The following is a 23476-nucleotide window of genomic DNA, read 5'->3' as shown; positions in this document are numbered from 1 at the left end:
TCAAACTCCTGGGCTCAGGGGATCCTCCTGCCTCATTCTGAGTACCTGGGACTTTTTGTAGAAGTGGGATTTTATTATGTTGCCCAGGCTGGTTTTGAACTATTGGCCTCAAGCTGTCCTGGCTTGGCCTCCCAAAGTGCTAGGCTTACAGGGATGAGCCACCACATCTGATCTGCCCTTTATCTCTTAACTGTGCAATTCTCTCAGAAAGGTGAGAACTAACTTAAGATTTTTTGCTGTTGTTGTTCTTTTAAAATCTTTGTACCCCAGTATCTAACTCATTGTCTAGAAGATCAGAGGCACTCAGTAAATGTCAGGTAAATAAGACCTCTTAATCTTCAGAGAAAGTTTAAAAGCAGAGGTGCTGGGCCAGACAGCCTGGGTTCAAACCCTCTCTGCTCATCTATAAAACAGAAATAACACCCTCGCTCAGAAAGTAGCTGTGAAGAATAAGAGTAATACATGGGAAGTGCCAGCAAGGGTGTTCCTCACTTAGTGGGTCTGTAGGTGTGGCTGTTATAATGGAATATCATGATGATCATGTACTTCCTCTGTGGTGTAGTTTATGAGACACGAGCTTTCCATCCTATATAATGTAAAGCTTGAATGGGACCTCCTTGGAGATGACCAGGAATGTAAGTTTAAAATTGTGAGTGCCTTTGCCCTTTCATTCACAGAAAGCACACTCTCTCAGGCTCCAGAGGAAAATCCTCTTGCTTAGACTGAGATAGGGAGGTTTCCTGAAGAGGAACTCAAATGGGTACTTGAAAGGGCTAAAAATTGACACATCTAGAAAGAACATGGATCACGATTGTTCCTGAAATTGACCAATCATCTAGCACTGAAGTTGTAGATTTTAGTTTTTGCAGTGTTTTATAAAAAATATAATAAACACCATGGGGAAATTTCTTAAATTTTATGAAACATTAAAAAAATATTAAAGCTTTGTAGTGACTTTCCACTTAACTGTTTTCTGAGCCAACCCTTATCAATGAGTGTTGAATAAGTGATTAATAAGACTGGAGAATTTTTATCTGTGAATTAGACTTATATCTTTTGTCTTCTCAGATATTTTATCTCCTCTATTTGGGACACTTGTTTCTTCAGCTCAGGTAAGTTTACTGTTTTTTTGTTTGTTTGTTTTTTTCTTCAGGTGAGAGGAAACAAATAACTCCAGAAGAAAATATGAGAGGTGGGGACCTGTGTCTCAGTCTCCTGCAGAGTCCCAGGATGTCACCTACCTAGAGGCTGGAACCAAGCACACAGTTGTGGGGTCCATGACCATCAGCGTAGAACATAGCTGTCACTCTGAGGAGAGCATTTGAATCAGGCCACAAGGACTGGCCACTTCAAGCTGGACTGTCCTAAATTACCCAAGTCACTTTGGATAGTCCAGCCCAAAAGACTTTTTGGGGGGGACACTGATAATCTCATGAGACTCTGGTACCACCCTCTGGGGAGGTGTGGGTAGAGTGGAGGCCAACTCAAGTTTGATTTAATTTAGAAAAATGTGAAATTCTGTGTTTTATGCCTTCTTTCTGCCAGAGCTGGTCCTTTTGCATCAATAAATAATGTTAGTGCTTTAGACTCATAAGTCAGAAAAAAGGCCATGTCTCTGAAGAAAGCATGGCTTTCTGTGCCCTTCATGTTTGGCTTGGCCTTGAGAGTCCTGGTCTCCAGATGGAAGGTGGGGACCTTTTCCATGTGTTCTCTTAGCTAGAGGTACTGTGTCCAGGATTATGCAGGCACGGGGAGCCCCCAAGGATGAGACCAGTACAAAACTATGGTCAAGATGGCATTGTTACAAGCCCAGTGAATACCAGTCCCAGGTGGCTGTGTACAAAGTTGGCTAATAAGTTAACCTGGAAGAAAGTGTTCTTTTCTGAAAATTCTAGGTATCTGTCTCATAATCACCTAAGGGGAAAAGAATAAATTGGTAAACCTCTTTATTTAAATTAATCTCAGAGTTGTTAGAAATAATGTGCTAGCACCCTGTTGACAAGTACAAATGTTGCCAAAGCATGCCGAGATAATTTCCTTCGAATCTGTTTTCTTGTGTATTCAGCTCCATTTATTCAGGTTCCATAAACCACGTAATCCGTTCAAGATGAAGTTGAGGTTTCATTATTAGCATTACAGCGTAACCTTCCAGGTTTATAAATAATATATGTAATACATCATTATTTTAGAGTTTCCTTAAATCTAATAACTATTCTTCTTATGAACTGTTTGGTGGAATTACTGGTGATTTAGTTACTCTTTTTCCCTCATCTAGTTTAACTACTGCTTTGACGTGGACTGGCTTATAAAACAGTATCCACCAGAGTTCAGGTGAGTTCCATAGTGTGACAGCTGAAAGCATAAACTGCAAGGGGCTTTGAAACACAAAACTTCTTAAAATATAGGGTGTTCATAAAGTTCGTGCGCAATTTAAAATAGACAATGTTCTTTTTACAGATGTTAGCATTTTCCTCTGTTTGTCCAGGAGTAGGTGAGGGCAAATCCTAACTTAACATTACTTTATGTCCAGGATTAATTAAAGGAAAAGACCATCTCCATGTTCTTTGTAGACCTGAAACCACACCAACACGTGGCCAGCATGCCACACTTCTCAGCACATCATTGCGGTTCTTTTTCAAGGATCTGTGTTTCTCGAACTGACTTTTCCTGGAGTTAAAGCCGGGGGGAGGGGTGGTCACATGTAGAGTCTTCCCTTATCCAGGCTGTGGAGGTAATGAATTTTTGGTTCTATAGTTCATCATCCCATGTTAGGCAATACAGACCAAATAGAGAGCATCACAGCAGTGAAGTGCCATGTGTCCGTGTTTCTAACACACTTACGTGGAGGAAGCCTGTAACAGCAAGCAGGATAGAAGAATATATGCACAAGAAGAGAATGATTGTCAAGTCTTCAAACTTCTTGGTGTATTTAGAGTGTCACGTTGTGGAAATCTTTGTCACTAATAGTAGACAGAATTTCCCTAGCAGCTTTGGTATTTAGGGATTGATTTTTGACATGTAACACACAGGATTATTTTCAGCTGCATATTAACAGAAAACCCAAAATGACAGGCTTAAATAAGACAGAAATTGATTCTTCCAGCCTACCAAGTCTAAGTGGTAGATGTTTGTGGTCTGGATTGGGGGGCACTGTGGTTCTCAGGGACTTACCTACCCACCCGTTTTCTTCTGTCCTACCATCCTGGTGTGTGACTTCCTTCTTCAGAGTCACCTCACTGACTCACTTGTCTTTCCAGATAGCAGGAAAGGAAAAGGGGGAGGACAAGAAGGCCCACATTTTAGCTGTGCCCGTTCGAACAGCCTCCGTGGAGGTCCACACAAAACCTATGTCTGTTTCATTGAGCGTAGCTCAGCTGCATAATGATAACCAGCTCTGAAAGAGGCTGAAATGCTTTTAGCTGAGAATACCTTGTCCTGAATAAAATCAGGGTTTAGGAAAGAAGGAGTGAACAGCCATCTGGAGGCAAAAACCAATCTCTGTCCTGGTGGTTTCTGGCAGCAAGTATCCCTAGGTATGGCATTGGCATTTTCTGCTCAAAGACCTTGAAATCAAATTGTCACCTCTTGAATGTTGGCGACATGTAGCCTACGATTCCTTTAGTATCGGTTATGGGTTGAAATGTCTCCTCTGAAAAAAGCTGTTAGAGTCCTAAGCCTCAGTGACTCTGAATGGGATCTTATTTGGAGGTATGGTTTTTACAAAGATAAGCTAAAATGAGGTTGTTAGGATGGGTGCTAATCGAATGTGACTGATGTCCTTATAAAAAGGGGACATCCCTACAGATACATATTAGTGGAAGATAATGTGAAAACACAGGGAGAAGGCCATACATAAGCCAAGGAATGCTTGAGGCCATCAGCAGCTGGAACAGACTCTACTAGCAAATTAATACCATATCTCCTGGGCTCCCAGTAAGTAAAGGGACAAAACAGTCCTCTTTCTACTGCCTTCTTGCTGAATGCATCTTAGGAAAGCCATCAAGAACATTGTAGGGATAAACAGTGACTGAAATGGCAAGTTTAGACAGCAGCCAGAATTTGTATATAGAAAAATTCAGGTCACGAGGGTTTATACTTCATTATTTTGTTCAGATGCTGCCTTTTGATAATAGTTCATAGAATCAATAAATTTGAAAGAATTTATGAGGACTTCAACTTTTATTAGTAATATTTAATCTTGTTAAGACAACCTACTGATCTGCTAACATTTGTTTCTAGGTGATGTGTGATTCTTACATTGTTCTCTATACTGTTTTCTTGTTCAAAGCAAGGAAAACCTCTTTCATAGTTGCATTATACCTGTCATGTAAAGCTATTGGGCATGAGGTAGGGAGGCATTAATACCAGAAGTACATTTGTGATGTGCTGTGATGATTCTTTCTAGTTGATTATTGTCCTTTCATGTGTTGTAGAAAATCATTCTGCAGCATGATTGACATGTAGAAAAGGCTATGGTTTATCTTGTTTGATTGCTTGTATCCAATTTTTGTTGTGTTGGCAGAGCTTGTAAAAACATGTTGATTTCGTAAGGATTATCTGCTTTGAATTAACCAGAGAAGATCAAAGATCCCTTAAAAGCCTTTTTAATTTATTCCTGCAGAGTATTGTTATATTGTCTTGAATTTCAAAATATAGCACTTTCATTGTATCTTGGGCTCAGTTGTATTGAAATCTAACCACCTATTTTAGTAAGTCTGTTTGGTGCAGCGGTCTGGGTCTGTTCACAGTTATATCCTGGGTCTAGCTCATTTCATAGCACCCAGTAGGAGCCTAGTGAATATAGGTGCAGTATAAAGAGAATCCATTACATGGTCCAAAAGAAGGGAAAGAGAAACCCATTATGATTATTTACAACAGTAATTGTATAATGTTAATCTCTCTGATCTTAAGTGTATTAACACAGAGCCATCTATATGTTCTTTTGGGCCAAAACAGATAATTATTCTGAGATTTCTTTGAGTTATAACCTCTGTGTTGCAGCAGAGCTTTGGGGTCAGGTTGGGTAGCCCCGTTATAAAGGTAACTGATGAATGAACATTAACTAATGAGCCCCTGTATTCAGTGACCACAAAGGCCAGCAATAAGTTGGGTGGTAAGGAAGCTAGTCTTAAGTAGACCAGAGTCTAGCTTCATAAATGGTATCTTTTACATACTTCTCTTTTCAGGAAGAAACCAATCCTGCTTGTGCACGGCGATAAACGAGAAGCTAAGGCTCATTTGCATGCCCAGGCAAAGCCTTACGGAAACATTTCCCTCTGCCAGGTAAGCTACTTATTGCCACCTGAGATCATGCTTAGTCTGAGAGTTGGAAGGAAATTTAGACTTAGTTCGCCATCCCACCTAGGGCAGAAGTATTCTGTCCATCGTCACCAACAGATGTTTTTCTTGTCTCGACTTAAAACACTTCCTGAGATAGTCCGTCCCGATTGTAGATACATGGTTGGAAAGAATTTTCTTTATGTTGACCGGAAGTCTCCCTCCCCCTAACTTCTCATTGGTCTTTATTTTCTCCCACTGGGACCACACAAAATAAATATCCCTCTTGCACATGTCAGCGATTCATGTATTTTGAGGTGATCTATCTCCCTTAGTTTTCTCTCTTTCAGATTCAAGCATTTACCTTCTCAAGTTGTACTCAATGTAGTATGGATTCTGTATCTTTCCCCAACCTGCCTAATACTCCTCTGGTTCCAGCCAGTTTGTCAGTGTGCCTCTCAAAACCTGGATTTCAGCACTCAACAGGTCTTCCAGATGGAGTTTGGTGGCTGTGGGTTTCTTCCTGTGAGTGGAGCTAAAACTGTTAGTTTTTTTTGTGTGTGTGTGTTACCATATCTAACTTATATTAGCAGCTATTGACACTTTAACTGTGGTCTCTAGCTCTTTTTTCACATTTAAGGTCTAACCCAGAGAGACCTATAGATTAAAAAACTGTTAGAAAACCATCTGTGGGAGTTATGTGAGTATACATCATATGATTTAACTCCAATGAGAGACCCCCCCCGCCATGAGTGGATAAGAGGTTTGTCCACTTGGTTTGCTGGGACCAAGGCAAAGTGGAAAAGGCCCCCCAAAAGCTATTACCTGGTTTCTTTGTATGTTCCCATAATCTTGTCCTAATACTTTACAGTCAGAATACAGTTTGGCCAGATGGTGTGGGACTTTTGTTAGGACCCATTGTTTAGACTATTCGTCTAAAACGGTCTTTTATAATATGTGGCATTTTGAGCAAGAAACAAACTTGGAAGAGAAAAAAGGAATTCAGAAGAATTTCTTATATTTATGAATTCCTTCCTATGGAGATGGTGGTTATGAAGTAGTCAGTGTAATATTTACCTTTTCCTTTTTCTTTAGCAGGATTATCAGTTCATTTATTTATATCCCTTCTCTTTCTTTGTCATTAGCTTTGTGAAATTGGCTCACGTTTTTGCCCTTAGAGTACAGACACAAAAGTGAATTACATAATAACTGGATATCTTTTCCTTGCCATTTTCCTTTCAATGTCTTTTTTCCCATCCACAAAGATACAAGAATTCTAACTCACATTTTATCACCCTTCTTCCAACTATGTCATATCTCTGTATTTTTTTTCTATTCTTTTTTGGGGATAGCCTCACTTTGCAGCCCTTGGTAGAGAGCTACGGCATCATAGCTCACAGCAACCTCAAACTCTTGGGCTTAAGCAGTTCTCTTTGCCTCAGCCTCCCAGGTAGCTGGGACTGTAGGTGCCCAGCTATTTTTAGAGACAAGGTCTTGCACTGGCTCAGGCTGGTCTCGAACCTGTGAGCTCAGACAATCCACCTACCTCAGCCTCTCAGAGTACTAGTATTTTTTAATATTAAGAGTGCAAGAGCTCTAATTAAGTTTTAAAAAGACCTCACAACATTTTTCCTATGATCTAATCCACTTAATTTTATATAGGTGTGATTTTACAAATGCCTTCCACCCAACATGTTTGTGGCTCATGTACAGAGAGGCCTTTGCTTAGCAGCTGCTGAAATTCATTTGTTTTGAATGCTTCCGTTTTCAGCAACATAAGAGGTTAAACTGCCTAGGATAGGTCCCAGCTGACTAATAGTGGGCAGAAAATAAACTGACACAGGACTCCTGACAGCGCAGCGCCTGTGGCTCAGTCGGTAGGGCGCTGGCCCCATATACCAAGGGTGGCGGGTTCAAGCCCGGCCCCGGCCAAACTGCAACCAAAAAATAGCTGGGCGTTGCGGCAGGCGCCTGTAGTCCCAGCTACTCGGGAGTCTGAGGCAGGAGAATCGCTTAAGCCCAGGAGTTGGAGGTTGCTGTGAGCTGTGTGAGGCCACGGCACTCTACTGAGGGCCATAAAGTGAGACTCTGTCTCTACAAAAAAAAAAAAAGGGAAATAGAAATGTTTTTCAAATACTGACCATACTGAAAGGTTTAGAAGAGATGGTCCTGCGCCTGATACATGCTCCAGGATGGCCACTAGAGGGTGCAGCTCTCTGCAAAGAGCTGTTGGGAAACTTCTGATTGCAGTCTGAGTAATAGACATGATTGTGGCCCCATCCTGATCTATTTAAATGCCTTTATGCCTTGTCTGTAAAATAAATTCTTTGACTTTTTCTAGCAACTTTGTGTCATTTAAGCCAAGGAACCTTAGTCAAAGAATCAGTGGATGCTGACACATTCTCATTTTGCAAATGTGGGGACATTGTGGTAGTGAAGGATCTGTACTGCGTGGGTTCAGTTCTAGCTCTCTCTGTAAAAAAAAAAAAAAAAAATACCTGGGTGGATTTTCTTGGATTAGGTGGTTTAAACAGTGGGTGTTTCTCATAGCTCTGGAAGCCAGGAAACCCAAGGTTAAGGTGCCAGTTTGGTTTCTAGCAAGGGCCCCCTTCCTGGTATGTAGACAGCCGCCTCCTCACGGTGTCTTCACAATGGTGAGGGGAGGGAGGGAACACATGCGAGTTCCGGGTGTCCCTTCTAATAAGGATCCTAATCCTACTGGATCAAGATGCCACTCTTATGACCTAAAGTCACACTGGGTTTTGGAGCTTCATCATGTTTGGGAAGAGATATAGATATTCAGTCTGTAACACTGTTATTCTGGGCTTGTCACTTAAGCCTAATTTCTTAATCTTTAAAGTGGACTGCTAATGCTGTTCATTGTAGAGTTTAACTAAAGGTTTTAATGCTTTAGACCAGGGGTGTCCAAAAATAAGAGTTGTTTGGGGCCACACATTAAATACACAAACACTAACAAGAGGCGATTAGTTTAAAAAAAAAGTCGGTATTTACTATTTGTGATATCTGACACCACAGATAAGCAAGAAAAAGTCCTCATAAAATGGGTATGCAGCTCACAGGCTATAGGTTGGACACTCCTGCTTTACCCAGAAGAGGTACCTACTAAATATTATCTGTTGAAGTTAGTATCGCCCTTGTTTTTTGTGCTTAGTTATGCCCCAAAACACACAACTTATAGCAAAACCAGATACAAAAGCCAGGTCTTTATCATTTTTCTTTCTCAGCTAAATACTAGTTTCCAAAATGACATTCTTCCTTATAATTTTGTAATTTTGAAGGCATGAAATACAGTTCCCTACAGTGCTGTGGACCAAGCACACAGATATGTGCTAGTCTTTGAGCATCCCCAGACACTGTATAAAAGTATAGTCAGCTGGTGCTGGGGATGTGGCTCACACCTGTAACCCTAGCACTTCGGAAGGCTGAGGTTGGGATTTCTAGAGGCCAGGAGTTCAAGACCAGCCGGAGCAAAACGGAGAGACCTTGTCTCTGCAAAAAATACAAAGATTAGCTGGGCATGAGAGTGTCCTCCTATAATCCTGACTACTTGGGAGGCTGAGAAAGGATCTCTTGAGCCCAGGAGTTTGAGACCAACCTGGGCAGCACCTCATCTCTACAAGAAATTCCATTTACTCAGGAGGCTGCGGAGGAAGATTCCTTGAGCCCAGGAATTTGAGGTTGCTGTGAGCTATAACCACACCATAACCTGGGCAAGAGAGTTAGACTGTTTTTCTCAAAAGAGTATAGTCAACTGGGCTACCTGTCAATGAGTGTCCCCAGAATGGGCTGCCTTCTACTTACTTGTGTGTTCCCCTTGCTCATTACTGCCCCTGGCATATAGTTGCAACTGTCTGTCAGGTACAGGGAGGTTGGGGGGGAGGAGAGGAGCAGTAGTAGTAACCTACCATTTGTAGAATGCATAGTGCACGCAGGCCCCCTTTCCTAATCATTGTGCATTCATGATCTCCTAACAGTACCCTATTTTAAAGAGGAGAAAGTCGAGGCATAGAAGTATCAGTATTTTCCAGTCATACAAACTTGTGAAGACAGGATTTAAGTCCACGTCCTGTATTCTTCATTGTTAATCTATTTAGACGGTTGTTTTAACTTTTTCATAACCTGCTTCTTATGGCGTGTTCTGCTATAGTGATGTTAGATAAAACATTCTACATCTCCACCTACCCTTCATTTGTTTATAATGGTATATTATGGCATAAAAATGGTTTTTTTTGTTTGTTTGTTTGTTTTTTTTTGTAGAGACAGAGTTTTACTTTATGGCCCTCGGTAGAGTGCCGTGGCATCACACAGCTTACAGCAACCTCCAACTCCTGGGCTTAAGCGATTCTCTTGCCTCAGCCTCCCGAGTAGCTGGGACTACAGGTGCCTACCACAACGCCCAGCTATTTTTTGGTTGCAGTTGGGCCGGGGCCGGGGCTGAACCCGCCACCCTTGGTATATGGGGCCGGCGCCTTACCGACTGAGCCACAGGTGCCGCCCAAAAAATGGTTTTAATATAATTTTTATTTTTAGCATTTTGATGTTTTTAGTGGAAGAATGTGTATTTTAATTTAACATTCTATAAGTCTTTATGTTGCTACCACTTTCAATTTCTTTTAAATATGCTCTGAAAACTGCGTGTATATTAATTTAGATCCACGCCAAATATCTCATTTAAAAATTTTCATACTTATATACTCTTATTAGTTTTTTGACAGCTCAAAAAATTAGGCATTAGGCTTCTTACTCATAATTACTATAATTAAAAATGCACTATACATTGAATCATTCTTGATAGAATTTGTGGGTTTCTTTTTTTGTTTTTCTTCCTTGAACAACCCTTCAACCCTGGATACTATACTAAAAAGCTGTCTTTTTAAGGGCTTGTCCAATAGAGGGCAGTAAAAAGTTAAAATAAAAGTTGGCCTGATGCCTTTCTATAATTAATTTCCAGTAGATAGGGATGTTGTTAATTGAGCTTTTCTTTTTAATAAGTGATTTCTTTTTTATCTTAGGCAAAGTTGGATATTGCATTTGGAACACACCACACGTAAGCAATTTTTGTGAAATGGGGAAATATATAATTTTGATAGAAAATACTATTGCAAAAAGTGCCCTTAGAAGGCCTAATGTTGGATGGTTTGGCAGGAGGAGAAAAAAAACTCTCAGTAGATTACACAGAGTTGTTTTCTCAAAGCTTTAACACACAAGACTGAGATATTCTGACTGTGAACCTGAAAGTATAAATCTGTGACTCTGAGATTCCTGCCTTTGGTTCAGGACTTTTGAATGCCTGATTTGGGAGTAATATACTATGATTGTGCGGTGCTTCTTGTTATTAATGATTGTGTATGTGCTGTCACATGCCTGTGGATTCTAGTACTTTGAAGAAGTTCTGTGACTTTTGTAAGAAACTGAGTTATAGGCTCAGTGCCCATAGCACAGTGGTTAACAGCACCAGCCACATACACCAAGGCTGTCAGGTTCGACACCAGCCCGAGGCCAGCTAAACAATAGTGATAACTGCAATAAAAAAAAATAGCCAGGCACCTGTATTCCCAGCAACTTGGGAGGCTGAGGCAAGAGAATCACTTAAGCCCAAGAGTTTGAGGTAGCTGTGAGCCTTGATGCCATGGCACTTTACCAGGGGCGACTTAGTGAGACTCTGTCTCAAAAAAAAAAAAAAAAAACAAGAATGTGAGTTATATAGAATAGTCGTTAGGTCAGCTCCATTGTATGATTGAAAAACTTTTTTTTACCATAAAGTCTACTTCTGAGATTGATGCTAGGTCCTTGCTTAAGATAGCTCTTTCGGAATAGTTTTTGGAGATGTGAAACACAGAGAAGAACAACTTTTCTGTTACTTCTACTCGACACGTTGCATCTGTTAACTCCCGTTTACTTACATTGGTATTACACCTGTTCTACAGAACCCTTTTACTTAATAGTTTCTATAAAGGAGGGACAAAATAAGACATAATTGTCCCTATTTCAGTATTTCTGTAACTCACATTTCTCCAGAATTTTGTTAAATGAATGTTACAAAACCTCATCTTCTAGACCAGTAGTGGAAAGGTGTATCCTGTTGCTTCAGGCAAATCCCTTCAGGGCAAAAAAGGAATCTCATGGGGAGAGAGTGTTGGCCCTGAGTCTTGCCACAACTGCTATCTTTCTGATTTTATGATGACCTGGAATGATGGCATTGTGTCCATCTTTCTCTTAGGAACCAGAATGGAGGGAGTTGAGCTGTTTCATGAAAGATGATAATTGTTACCCATACGTTACTCGGTTTTAGATGCTCTGAGTAAATGTTGCAACATTTAGAAACCATCCCTAATTGATAGCTTTAGTCCAACAAAGGACAGGGTTAGAAGATTGTTGAGAGTGAACTCAAGCACCTAACTGAAGTATAAATTATAAATTATTTTTATATCACTTAAGTTTACAAGATGTTAATTTTAGTAGAGGATATAAAATACCTTCAAGCAGAGGCAGCTCATGGGCAGCACCAAATGGGAAGTCTTGTTCCATACCCTTAACTGAAACATTGGCATAGGTTCCTTACTGATTCTAAAATACTTCTGGCAAGTCCTGTCTCCCACTTCTGGCTGTGATTTGCTAGATGAGCAATGACAGGTTTTCTACTTGCCGCAATGAGCACTATGTGTGTGGTCACACAGCACTTCTATGCTACCAGGTAGTGGGAGAGCCCGCTCTGTTAGTGTACTTAGACTCCTAGGAAAGACTGAGTATGGTAGGCCTCTAGGATCTTAACTCAGCGATGCTTAACTGAGCCTGGGGGAGTCATTGGTTAATGCTCTTCTAAAAATTATTTGGCCTGCCGTTTTACTTTTATAGATAAGGAAACCAAAGCCTAGAGTTAGGTGATTTTCCTCAGGCCAGTGATAGAGAAGAAATAAAACCTATTTATTTTAACTTCAGTTTTTAATTTGTTCTTATTTCCTCACTGCTAAAGATTACCTTATTATTTCCTTTGGTCCATTTACCTCCCCTCCCACACATACACTCTTTGCAGGTTTAACAGAGTTATTGCCCCCCACCTTTTTTTGGGGGAGGGGGGAGACAGAGTCTTACTAGGCTTTAGCCTAGCTCACACCAACCTCAAACTCCTGGATTCAAGTGGTCCTCCTGCCTCAGATGTCCAAGAAACTGGGACTACAGGCACCCACCACAATACCCAACTGATTTTCTATTTTTGGTAGAGTAGGGGTCTTGCTGTTGCTCAGACTGGTCTCGAAATCCTGAGCTCAAGCAGTCATCCTGAATGGGCCTCCCAGAGGCTGGGATTATAGCAGTGAGCCACTGTGCCCAACCCTAACAGAGTTCTTAAAATGCCTAGAGAAGTAATTATAATTGGAGCTTTCCCAACTATGTATGATCTGTAGTTTATAATTTCTTGAAATATCTGAATCTTATAGAAGATTGCACTTGTGTCTTGAAATTACTTTGTTTGCTTATTTTAAAATGTTTTATGAATTAGTAAGTACCTATTCTTGAAATACAGCTCCGGAGGAGATAGAGTGTCTGTCCTCTTTTGGTAAGAGAATCAAGATAAATATGTGAATTAGAAAAGGAGAAAAGTCTTCCAGTTCATTATGACGGGGGCATAGACTGCCTTCCCAACCTGGCAGAGTAGAGCTAGCAACAGTAAGTATGAGGCAGTCTTTGAGATTCCATGCACTTTGGCAAGCATACCTTGGTCAAGTACTATGTGCAAAGCTTGTGGAAACAACCAGGATGTGGCGCCATCCTCCAGAAGCTCAGTCTGGTTTCTGCAGAATGCCATGCAATCTCATGGTCTATCTCATATTTTAGAATGGCAAAGCTCTTCAGTTTCCCTGGAACTGGGAGTGAAATTACCTCTAATGGCCCGAAGAATTGATGGGGAGGAAGAAAGAATGCCAATGCAGCTGAATGTTGGATAACCAAGATCGGTAGCTGGTGGCAACAGCAGGGTGGGTGGGTAGGGTATGTTTCTTTCCTCTAACGTCTGTAGCTGAGCCCCTTCAGCGCATCACTTAGTTCTTCTTGCTGAGACCACATCTTCCCCCACCCATTCTTGCCTCAGTAGCATGAGGTTTGCTGATGCTACCACCAGTGCTATGGAAGCTGTGCACAGGAAGAGGAGAGCTCCCTGTAAGTGCCATCCCAGAAAGCTCTTCCACTGGTCCATTTTGCGACCTTGGATAATCCCTGTTACCACAGATTCCACAGTTGTAGGAGGGGAATAATCCCTCCGGAGCACTGTGAGGATTTAGTGGCAGATAGGTGCTCAAGAGGTAATAGTTTTCTTTCTCCTCGTGGAGGAATAGCTCCACATATGGGATGCGTCCTCTTTGCTGCCCCTATCACTTTTAGTGTACAATGTGGCAAGTCTGCATTCTTCAAGGGAAGCCTCATTCCTGGCTCTTTTAATCCATTTTTAACTAACCACGACCTTATTAATACTACCATTTTGTTTATGGGAAGATTAATATGGCTCCCCTTAAATTACTTCACAATTCTGTCTGATAGGATTCATTGACATCAGAGCATGATTTTCCTGATAATGATGTCTTGACTAATGGAAATATTTGGAAAAATTAACTCATGAATCTATAACTGACTTATTCTTAATTACAATCAGCTGTTGATTTGGCAACTGTGTATGTCAATTTGCCCAGATTTCAGGGAGCACATTTCATAAATGCAAGGAAGACAGCTCAGCAGCAGTCATTTCTCCAGCTTTGCATTAATTTACTGTTTGCCAGCTTGAGTAATTTCGCATTTTGGCTTGAGCTAAGTATTTCATTCTCTTCTCTTATCCTTTTCTTTATCTTCTTATGCTAACCCTCATGCTGCCCCAGTGGTATTCGTGGTGGCGTTTATTTGGGGAGGACCTGTGGTTCACGTTCCCCCACCCCTGCATGTGAACTGAGTTACATCAGTGAGTATTAAGTAGCATTATGGCCCCGATGGAAATGATAACTAAGACAGTTACAAACTTGAGAAGTGACACTTTTTTTTTTTGAGACAGAGTCTCACTATGTTGTCCTCAGTAGAGTGCTGTGGTGTCACAGCTCACAGCAACCTCAAACTCTTGGGCTTAAGTGATTCTCTTGCCTCAGAGCCTCCCAAATAGCTGGGACTATAGGTGCCCACCAATGCCCGGCTATTTTTAGAGACAGGGGTCTTGTTCTGGCTCAGGTAGGTCCTGAACTTGTGAGCTCAGGCAGTCTACCCGCCTCGGCCTCCCACAGTGCTGATATTACAGGCATGAACCACTGTACCCAGCCTGAGAAGTGACAGTTTAGTTAAGGAAAGAATACATAGATTCTTGAAATAATTAAAAAACAGTAGATAAAAGTCAGCCATTTTACTGCAAAATAAAGCAGGGCACTGAAGGAGACATGGGAATGTACAGGTCAGAGTGTTTTACATTTAGCAAATCTGTTATGCGTTTCTTTCACACATTCACTCCTGAGTTGGGGCTGATCCACAAGTTACAAGGGAAAACCTGAGGCTCAGTGAAGTTGAATGGCTACCCAAGATCATATTACTTCTAAATTACAAAGACTGGAACTCAGGTCTTTGGACTGCAAATCGAAAGCTCTTATTTCTGTCCTATTTCCTCTCACTGGAATAGAATAAGAGAAATGTATCTAACTGGGGAGACGTCATAGAAAAAGAGTAGACTCACCTAGGTCTGATTAGAATTTATGAAGATCCAGGAAGACTTACCTTGAGTCCCGATACACTCTGATGATTAGTGTGGCATCTATAGAATATAAAAAAATCAGTCTAATAGAAATGAAGTGATTTCAGACTTTTTAAAATTGCAGCTCACAGGAGATACATTTTACTTCTCAGTCTACTTTACATGAACATACCTATGTGCTGAAACAAGTTTATGAGCCAATTAAATATACGCAGTATATTCTGATTATGTTCTATTTCAGTTGTATAAAAAATACTAGCCATGGTGCTACAAGAGATTGTTGACTGTTTTTTGAAAGACACTGAAGAAGTCCCCTCGCTCCATAATAATAAAAGATCATGCTGAATAGATAAGGAGCCAGACTATAGAGAGGATTGAAGTGCCAGGACCAGCCAGGTGGGCAGAATGGGGCAAAAGTGCATCACCCACCCAATGCTTTGAGCATTTTTGGAAGGTTGTTTAATACTCATCACTACAGCCGACTTTCATAATGGTAATGTGTACAAGGGAATATTGTAAACGTCAAAAGTTTGGGTAACGTAAGAGTTTTAGCTATATATTATATTTACATTTGAAAGGTATTGCATATTTTATATTTTTGAAAGTACCATTAATGTTTTTTGCTCCCTTTTCTGTTTTTAAAGGAAAATGATGCTACTGCTCTATGAAGAAGGCCTCCGGGTTGTCATACACACCTCCAACCTCATTCATGCTGACTGGCACCAGAAAACACAAGGGTTCGTAGAGGCCTATTTCCTTTATGGCAGTAGTTGTATGTGTTGAGAAAGGTCAAAAAGCCAGAACATTCACTTTATTATTTTTTTCAATTTTTTTAAATTATAAAAATAACACGCATAGCATAGAAAAGAAATGTATGCAGAAAATCACAATATTTTGCTACCTGTCCCCCACTGCCACTCTTGAGGTTACCAGTGTTAACACTTTAGTACATAATCATTTACAACTATTTCTATTATATATGTATATGTTTTTATAATTAATTGCAGTTTTATTTTACAAATAGGCAAAAGAAACCAAGACGATATGTTGTAGTTGGCAAGATAGGATTTTTGATATATTGAAGTGATAATTTATTCACTTATATAAGCTAATTATCACAATGAGGAAAGGTTTAATAAGGTTTTTGGTTGATTTTATTTTAAGGGAATAAAGGCACTAAGTTTCCTTTATAAATAATTTTTTTTATTAAGTCATATGCACATAGATCATGAATACATTTATGCATATGTGGGGTACAATGTGTTGATTTTTTTTATACAATTTGACATGCTTAATCAAACTAATTAAGATAGTTTTCACCTCATTTACTTGATTATAGTGTTAAGACATTTATGTTCTACACTTGATAGATTTGACTTGTACCCTTGCAATATGCTCCATAGGTGTGGTCCCACCATTTACCCTCCCTCTGTCAAACCCTCCCCTCCCTTCCCACTCCATTTCTCTCCTTCATCCTGGGCTATAGTTGTGTTCTATCTGTCATAAGAAAGTGTGAGTAAATTTAAGTTGATTTCATAGAAGTACTGAGTACACTGGATACTTTTTCCTCCATTCTTGAGATACTTTACTCAGGAGAATATGTTCCAGGTCCCTGCATGTAAACATAAAAGAGGTAAAGTCTCTATAAATAATATTTTTAAGTGAAGGTGTGCTTTCATGACAGTAGGAAATATTCAGTGACCAATCAAAAAATAAAATGTTAATACTGCTTCCAAAGTTAAAGATGCCTGGCAAATCTTAATTACTTCACAAAAAGACTGGGAAGTTAGGTAAAGAATGAAGGCCTTTAAGGAGTTTTTAACTTCCAGATGAGCAGACAGAAAATGAAAGCCATAGGCTGCAGAAGGAGTGATAATAAACACTTAGGTTTTTATATACTAGGCACTATACATAAATAATTTATATACCATATTTCTATGTTTAACCAATAAATGAGCTCCATTCAGCCATTATAAACTATTAGATTCTGACTGCTATTGAATGGTTTTAGCCAAACAATTGTAGATACAACAATGTAAATGTTGATTTTCTAAATTTGGCAATTGCTAGAAAGAGTTTTCAGAACTACATTAGGTGTAAATAATAGACCACAGCGATTCATAAGTGCATATCAGGGGATACCTATATATATAAGTATTTACCTCCAATGGTCTATTCCTAGTTTGTACAAAAATGGGATTATACATTCTACAGCCAACTAGAGGAAATAGTACATGCAAAGGATCTAAGGCCGGAAGGAGAAGCTCTGAACTCACTGGCTTCCCAGTGGGACTCACCAGATGGCTTTCTTGGTTTCCACTTACCCATGCCCCTACCTGTCCTGCTGGCCATGTCCCACATAGGGATCAAAGGAAAAGGTGGGATGGAGCAGTATTATGTTGACAGTATGCTAAAAAATGTCCCCACCACCCAGTTTATTTTCCCAGGGAACAAATTTAACTTGGTATCTTTGACAGCCTTTAATATGGCTGAATCTCCAAGAGAAGAATTGGACATGAAAGTCTTTCCGAACTGTTTTGTTGTCACTAAACCTCTGTCCTTAGTACACATATGCTAGATCCAGTTTTTGAACCCTTTTTGAAAAGGACTTTAGGGATTTGGTCACATCAAATTCAATTCTCCCTCCTAGTAAGCTCTTCATTATAGCTAGCTTTAATTTCTCTCATTTGAGCCAAGGGGCACATTTCTGCCTTCTCTAGAGAACAGCTGGTTAATGGTCTTCTGTGTTAGAGGAAACTGTCAACTAGCACAATTTGAAAATTTGAGAATTCTCTCATCCTTCTCTGTCTCACTGTGTCTCCTATCATTGCCTAGCCTGGGCTAGAACTAATTCACAGCTTATTACCTCTGACTGAGCTCTGCTGAGCCCAATTTACATCTTACATTGAGCTAAAAATAGAAAGGCTTCCAGCCACCATCCACTGGGCACGCTTCAAACCATATAAGCCATATAGTATAACTCTCACTTCTTTTCTTCTAGGGCAGTCCTTTGGGTTTTGAAAGATAGTCTTTTCTCTGAGTCAGTCATCTCTAGTTCTCTCTCTTCCTTCCCCTGCCCCACCATAGCATGTGGTTTTAAACCGTGTCCCCAGTTCCTGATAGTTTTCCTATAAACATGTCTTGGTTTGAGTGTTCTACTTGAAAGGTGCTTCTCAGAGCTGCAGCATAGCTCTGATTGGTACAGGGATGAAGGGATCAGTGCTCTGTAAGTCTCAGCCATAGGACTCTGTTGATCCGGTCAGTTTACAGTTACCTACATTAGTTCCATATTTGCTCCCTCAAGAGCTTCTAAGCCAGATCCCTCTTGAGCTTCCACATTGGGTTTGGGGACTCAGAGCCCTGTTAAGACAAGATATGAGATTAATGTAGTTAGAAGAGCGGTAATTAACCTAACTAAAGGAGTTTATAAAGGTCACCTTCAGTCTCATGTGGCTCCAAAAATCCCACCCAGGGCCTCCAGCACATTCTGAACTCACAAGCTTGAGCTCGCAGCAATAGGGCTTCCTTAGACTTCTCTGGGGTGGTTGTGGTGAGGGCTCGGGTGTTACTTCTTGTCTTTTATTTTTAAAATATTTTTAAGAAAAGGCGATCAAGGGCATCCACATAGGGTCAGAAGAGATCAAACTTTTGCTCTTCGCAGATGATATGATTGTATATCTGGAAAACACCAGGGACTCTACTACAAAACTCTTAGAAGTGATCAAGGAATACAGCAACGTCTCAGGTTACAAAATCAACATTCATAAATCAGTAGCCTTTATATATACTAACAATAGTCAAGTTGAAAAAACAATTAAGGACTCTATCCCATTCACAGTAATGCCAAAGAAGATGAAATATTTGGGAGTTTATGTAACAAAGGATGTGAAAGATCTATATAAAGAGAACTATGAAACTCTAAGAAAAGAGATAGCCGAGAATTTTAATAAATGGAAAAACATACCATGCTCATGGCTGGGAAGAATCAACATTGTTAAAATGTCCATACTACCCAAAGCAATATATACCTTCAATGCAATCCCTATTAAAGTTCCACTGTCATACTTTAAAGATCTTGAAAAAAACAATACTTCGTTTTATATGGAATCAGAAAAAACCTCAAATAGCCAAGACATTACTCAAAAATAAAAACAAAGCAGGAGGAATTACGCTACCAGACCTCAGACTATACTACAAATCGATAGTGATCAAAACAGCATGGTAGTGGCACAAAAACAGAGAAGTAGATGTCTGGAACAGAATAGAGAACCAAGAGATGAACCCAGCTACTTACCGTTATTTAATCTTTGACAAGCCAATTAAAAACATCCAGTGGGGAAAAGATTCCCTACTTAACAAATGGTGCTGGGTGAACTGGCTGGCAACCTGTAGAAGACTGAAACTCGATCCACACCTTTCACCACTAACCAAGATAGACTCTTACTGGATTAAAGACCTAAACTTAAGACATGAAACTATAAGAATACTAGAAGAGAGTGTAGGGAAAACCCTTGAAGAAATTTGGTTGGGTGATTTTTTTATGAGAAGGACCCCCCGGGCGATTGAAGCAGCTTCAAAAATACACTTTTGGGACTTGATCAAACTAAAAAGTTTCTGCACAGCCAAGAACACAGTAAGTAAAGCAAGCAAACAGCCCACAGAATGGGAGAAGATATTTGCTGGTTATGTCTCTGACAAAGGTTTAATAACCAGAATCCACAGAGAACTCAAACGCATTAGCAAGAAAAGAACAAGGGATCCCATCATAGGCTGGGCAAGAGAATTGAAAAGAAACTTCTCCGAAGAAGAAAGGCGAGTGGCCTTCAGACATATGAAAAAATGCTCATCATCTTTAATCATCAGAGAAATGCAAATCAAAACTACTCTGAGATATCATCTAACTCCAGTGAGACTAGCCTATATCACAAAATCTCAAGACCAGAAATGTTGGTGTGGATGTGGAGAAAAGGGAACACTTTTGCACTGCTGGTGGGAATGCAAACTAATACATTCCTTTTGGAAAGATATATGGAGAACACTTAGAGATCTAAAATAGATATCCCATTCAATCCTGTAATTCCTCTGCTGGGCATATACCCAGAAGACCAAAAACCACATCATAACAAAGATATTTGTACCAGAATCTTTATTGCAGCCCTATTCATAATTGCTAAGTCATGGAAGAAACCCAAGTGCCCATCGATCCACGAATGGATTAATTGTGGTATATGTACACCATGGAATACTATGCAGCCTTGAAGAAAGATGGAGACCTCACCTCCTTCATGTTTACATGGATGGAGCTGGAACATATTCTTCTTAGTAAAGTGTCTCAAGCATGGAAGAAAAAATATCCAATGTATTCACCCCTACTATGAAACTAACTTAGGACCTTTACATGAAGCTATAACCAAGTTTCACCCTAAGAACCGGGAAGGGGGAAAGTGTGGGGAGGGAGGCGGAATGTGGGTAGAGGGAGGGGGATTGAAAGGATCACACATGTGGTGCGTCTTACAAAGGTACATGTGAGCCTTGGCAAATGTGAAATGTAAATGTCTTGACAAAGTAACTAGGATGATGCCAGGAGGGCTATGTCAACTAATGAGATGAAAATGTGTCAAATATTCTATGAAACAAGTGTATGATGCCCCATGATCATATTGATGTACACAGCTATGATTTAATAAAAAAAAATAAAAATTAAAAAAAATAAAATATTTTTAACTTAATTTTTTTTTTTAACTAAATAGTTTCTTCAAATGAATCAAAAATGTACATGGCTATAAAATCTCTCTTCATCTTGCCTGTGCCACCCACCCTGGTATAGGGTTCTGTTGTCTCACACTTAGTTTATGTTCTACTTTCTGATATTTTGCAGTCACATTGTGAGTTGTGATGCTTTTATAAAAACTTTTGAACACACGTTTCTGTGTATGATCTCACTTCCTCCTGTGTCTGCCATGGCTCTGCTGATCCTTTTCTGCTGTACAAGTGTTCCAGCCGTCCTCTTCAGCTGCCTCTTAGTCCACCTGTTAATTGCTCACTTTTATAATTATTCGGCCCACTATAATAATTTTCTCATCTTATTTTGTGAAGTGTTAAAAACACCTCATATCTCAGCATCCTGGTTTAGAAAGGCATCATCTGTTGTGTGCCTCATCCAGAATGCTCCTGTGAGTGAATCTCTAATCCAATAGGAGCCTCCCTCAGGCTGTGGACTCGGATTTGCCATTCTAAGAAGACCCCACATGTCCATGTAGCCCAACCCGGGCATTTTACACACAATGATTGTGTTTGCCCAAAATGGTATAGCCAGTTAGAGACATATTTGGGTTCAGAGCCTGGGCTCCAGCCCTAAATGTCACCTGCTAGAAACATGCAGAGTTCAGAGGATGCATAGCCAGGAGTCCTTACAATTCTGATGTTTTCTGCTCTGTATGCCTGCTTCACACCAGTCTCTTTAGAGGGCTTCCAGGTGAAAGGGGAAATGGGCAGTTTCTCTTGGCTTTATGGGTAGAATTGGGCTGGGAGAATCACCACCAGTGGGGGAAGAAGGTAATAACAGCTAATGCTTGCTGAGTGCTCCTTAAGCCATCGTTAAATGTGATATATTCTCATTCCAGACATCACAGAGTATAATATGAAAATATCTCAAACTGCTATAACATTTACATTATGAAAATGAGTTTCTTCATTGAAAATAGATGTTCACATCTTTCTTAGTAAAGACAACTTTTGAAAACAAACAAAAGAAGATAACTTTTTATTCTTATTTCCCATTTGGCTATAGAGCGACATTGATGTAGACAAGGGCAAATTCTTGTTGGGATTACCACAAGTGGTATGGATTTGCTATAAGCTTTAGGGGTAGAACTCTCAATTATCCTCAAGTCTTAGAAAATAATATATAGATACAGAGAGGAGAACCAGAATAAGGAAGGTGTGGTGAATGAGACGGAGCATAGAGGGATGTGACTTGGGAGAGGTGGGCAAAGCCTGGGTCGTACTGGTCTTAAATTCATGGCAAGGCATTCAAGAACAATACTGACTGACGGGAAACTATTGGAGTTGTGAGATCAGATTTATGTTTCATGTTTCCTAAGGATCACTCTACTTATCAGGTAGAGATACATAGGGAGAATTCACCTTTTTCGATGAATGCATAATTGATAGAGGTATTGTGATCAATTGTGTTCTGACTATTAAAGGTTATTTTTTTCATTCTAGGATATGGTTGAGCCCCTTATACCCACGAATCGTCCATGGAACCCACAAATCTGGAGAATCAGTAACACATTTTAAAGCTGATCTCGTCAGTTACTTAATGGCTTATAATGCTCCTTCTCTCAAGGAGTGGATAGACCTCATCCATGAACATGATCTCTCTGAAACAAAGTAAGTGTCATCTTATCAATTTGACGTGCTTAAAATTGGCTTATACGTCGAAAGCCTCATGAGCAGAGTGATACCTGTCTGTGTTTCATGATGTGAGGAGGGATAAACAGATGCTGAATAGCACTTTCTGCATCGCGTGGTTCTCAGGCATTAAAGTGGCAGCTAATTAATCTTCCTGTTCACCTTAAGCCTCCACTGGGGTACTTTTAAAATTAAGAGTTCTTTGCCTTGCACCATATACCTTGTATTATATCATTAGTTGATTTGCTTGAAAATGAATTTGAGTATCAGTAACTACTGTTGAGGCATCACATGAAAATGGGTTAGCTCTTAGAACATTTCATGATTATTTAAGTTTTCATGTGTATTTTGTAGGGTTTTTTTGTTTGTTTGCTTTAGGTTTCCAAAGTTCATTACTATGTTCTATAACTTGGATTTTATATCTTTTTAGTGTTTACCTTATTAGTTCAACCCCAGGACGTTTCCAAGGAAGTCAAAAAGATAATTGGGGACATTTTAGACTCAGAAAGGTAACAACTTTTATTGTTTTAACACTTTAAAAAATATGTATTCTTTCCTTTTAAAAATAATTGTATATTTTGATGACAGCTTTGTAATATTTCTAATACAATTCTGCACAAATAGGCACTTGATAAACTGGTCTAATTCCTGTTTCTAATAATTACTGTTTTTAAATGATTTTGCCTCCTAAAGGTTTAGATTGTTCCAAATGGAATAAGTATGTAGACTTTTTAGTTTTTTCTTTATTTGTATTAAAGGTAGAGGCTTCCCATTCATACGCATTTTAGAGCTTTTGATTGTTCAGCACATCAAGAATTTTTAACATGCAAATTTCAACAAAGAACAGAAAGTATTGCTGAGTAAAGGCTACAATGAGCTACAGTGTATTTTCTTTATCAAACCAGTTCTCCTTAGGAGAACTATTACAAAAATGATATGAAAATGAATAAAATATTGTTGACAAAATAAAGCAAGTTGAAGATTAAAGTTCTTTTCGTCTCTTTAGACAATTTACTGACCTTAATGAATTTCCTAAAATGGCTTTCT

The 23476-nt window shown here is 39.6% G+C and overlaps 1 protein-coding gene across 5 annotated transcripts in view; it reads left to right on the top strand.

Annotated features, from left to right (window-relative positions):
• Positions 1-23476, top strand: part of TDP1 (tyrosyl-DNA phosphodiesterase 1) — an 88689-nt gene that overhangs the window by 8023 nt on the left and 57190 nt on the right. For all 5 annotated transcript variants that reach the window (XR_008382663.1, XM_053603871.1, XM_053603873.1 and 2 more), the window contains exons 3-9: positions 1069-1112; positions 2276-2331; positions 5187-5283; positions 10311-10345; positions 15658-15750; positions 22241-22408; positions 22860-22938. Coding sequence is in view for 4 of the 5 variants with exons in the window: in XM_053603871.1 (XP_053459846.1) it covers positions 1069-1112; positions 2276-2331; positions 5187-5283; positions 10311-10345; positions 15658-15750; positions 22241-22408; positions 22860-22938 (572 nt within the window). In the remaining variant the exon portion in view is untranslated. The remainder of the gene's footprint in view (positions 1-1068; positions 1113-2275; positions 2332-5186; positions 5284-10310; positions 10346-15657; positions 15751-22240; positions 22409-22859; positions 22939-23476) is intronic.

Source organism: Nycticebus coucang, chromosome 9 (genome assembly GCF_027406575.1).
Source record: "Nycticebus coucang isolate mNycCou1 chromosome 9, mNycCou1.pri, whole genome shotgun sequence".
NCBI lineage: Eukaryota > Metazoa > Chordata > Mammalia > Primates > Lorisidae > Nycticebus > Nycticebus coucang.
This window is presented reverse-complemented; position numbering and strand designations above follow the sequence as displayed.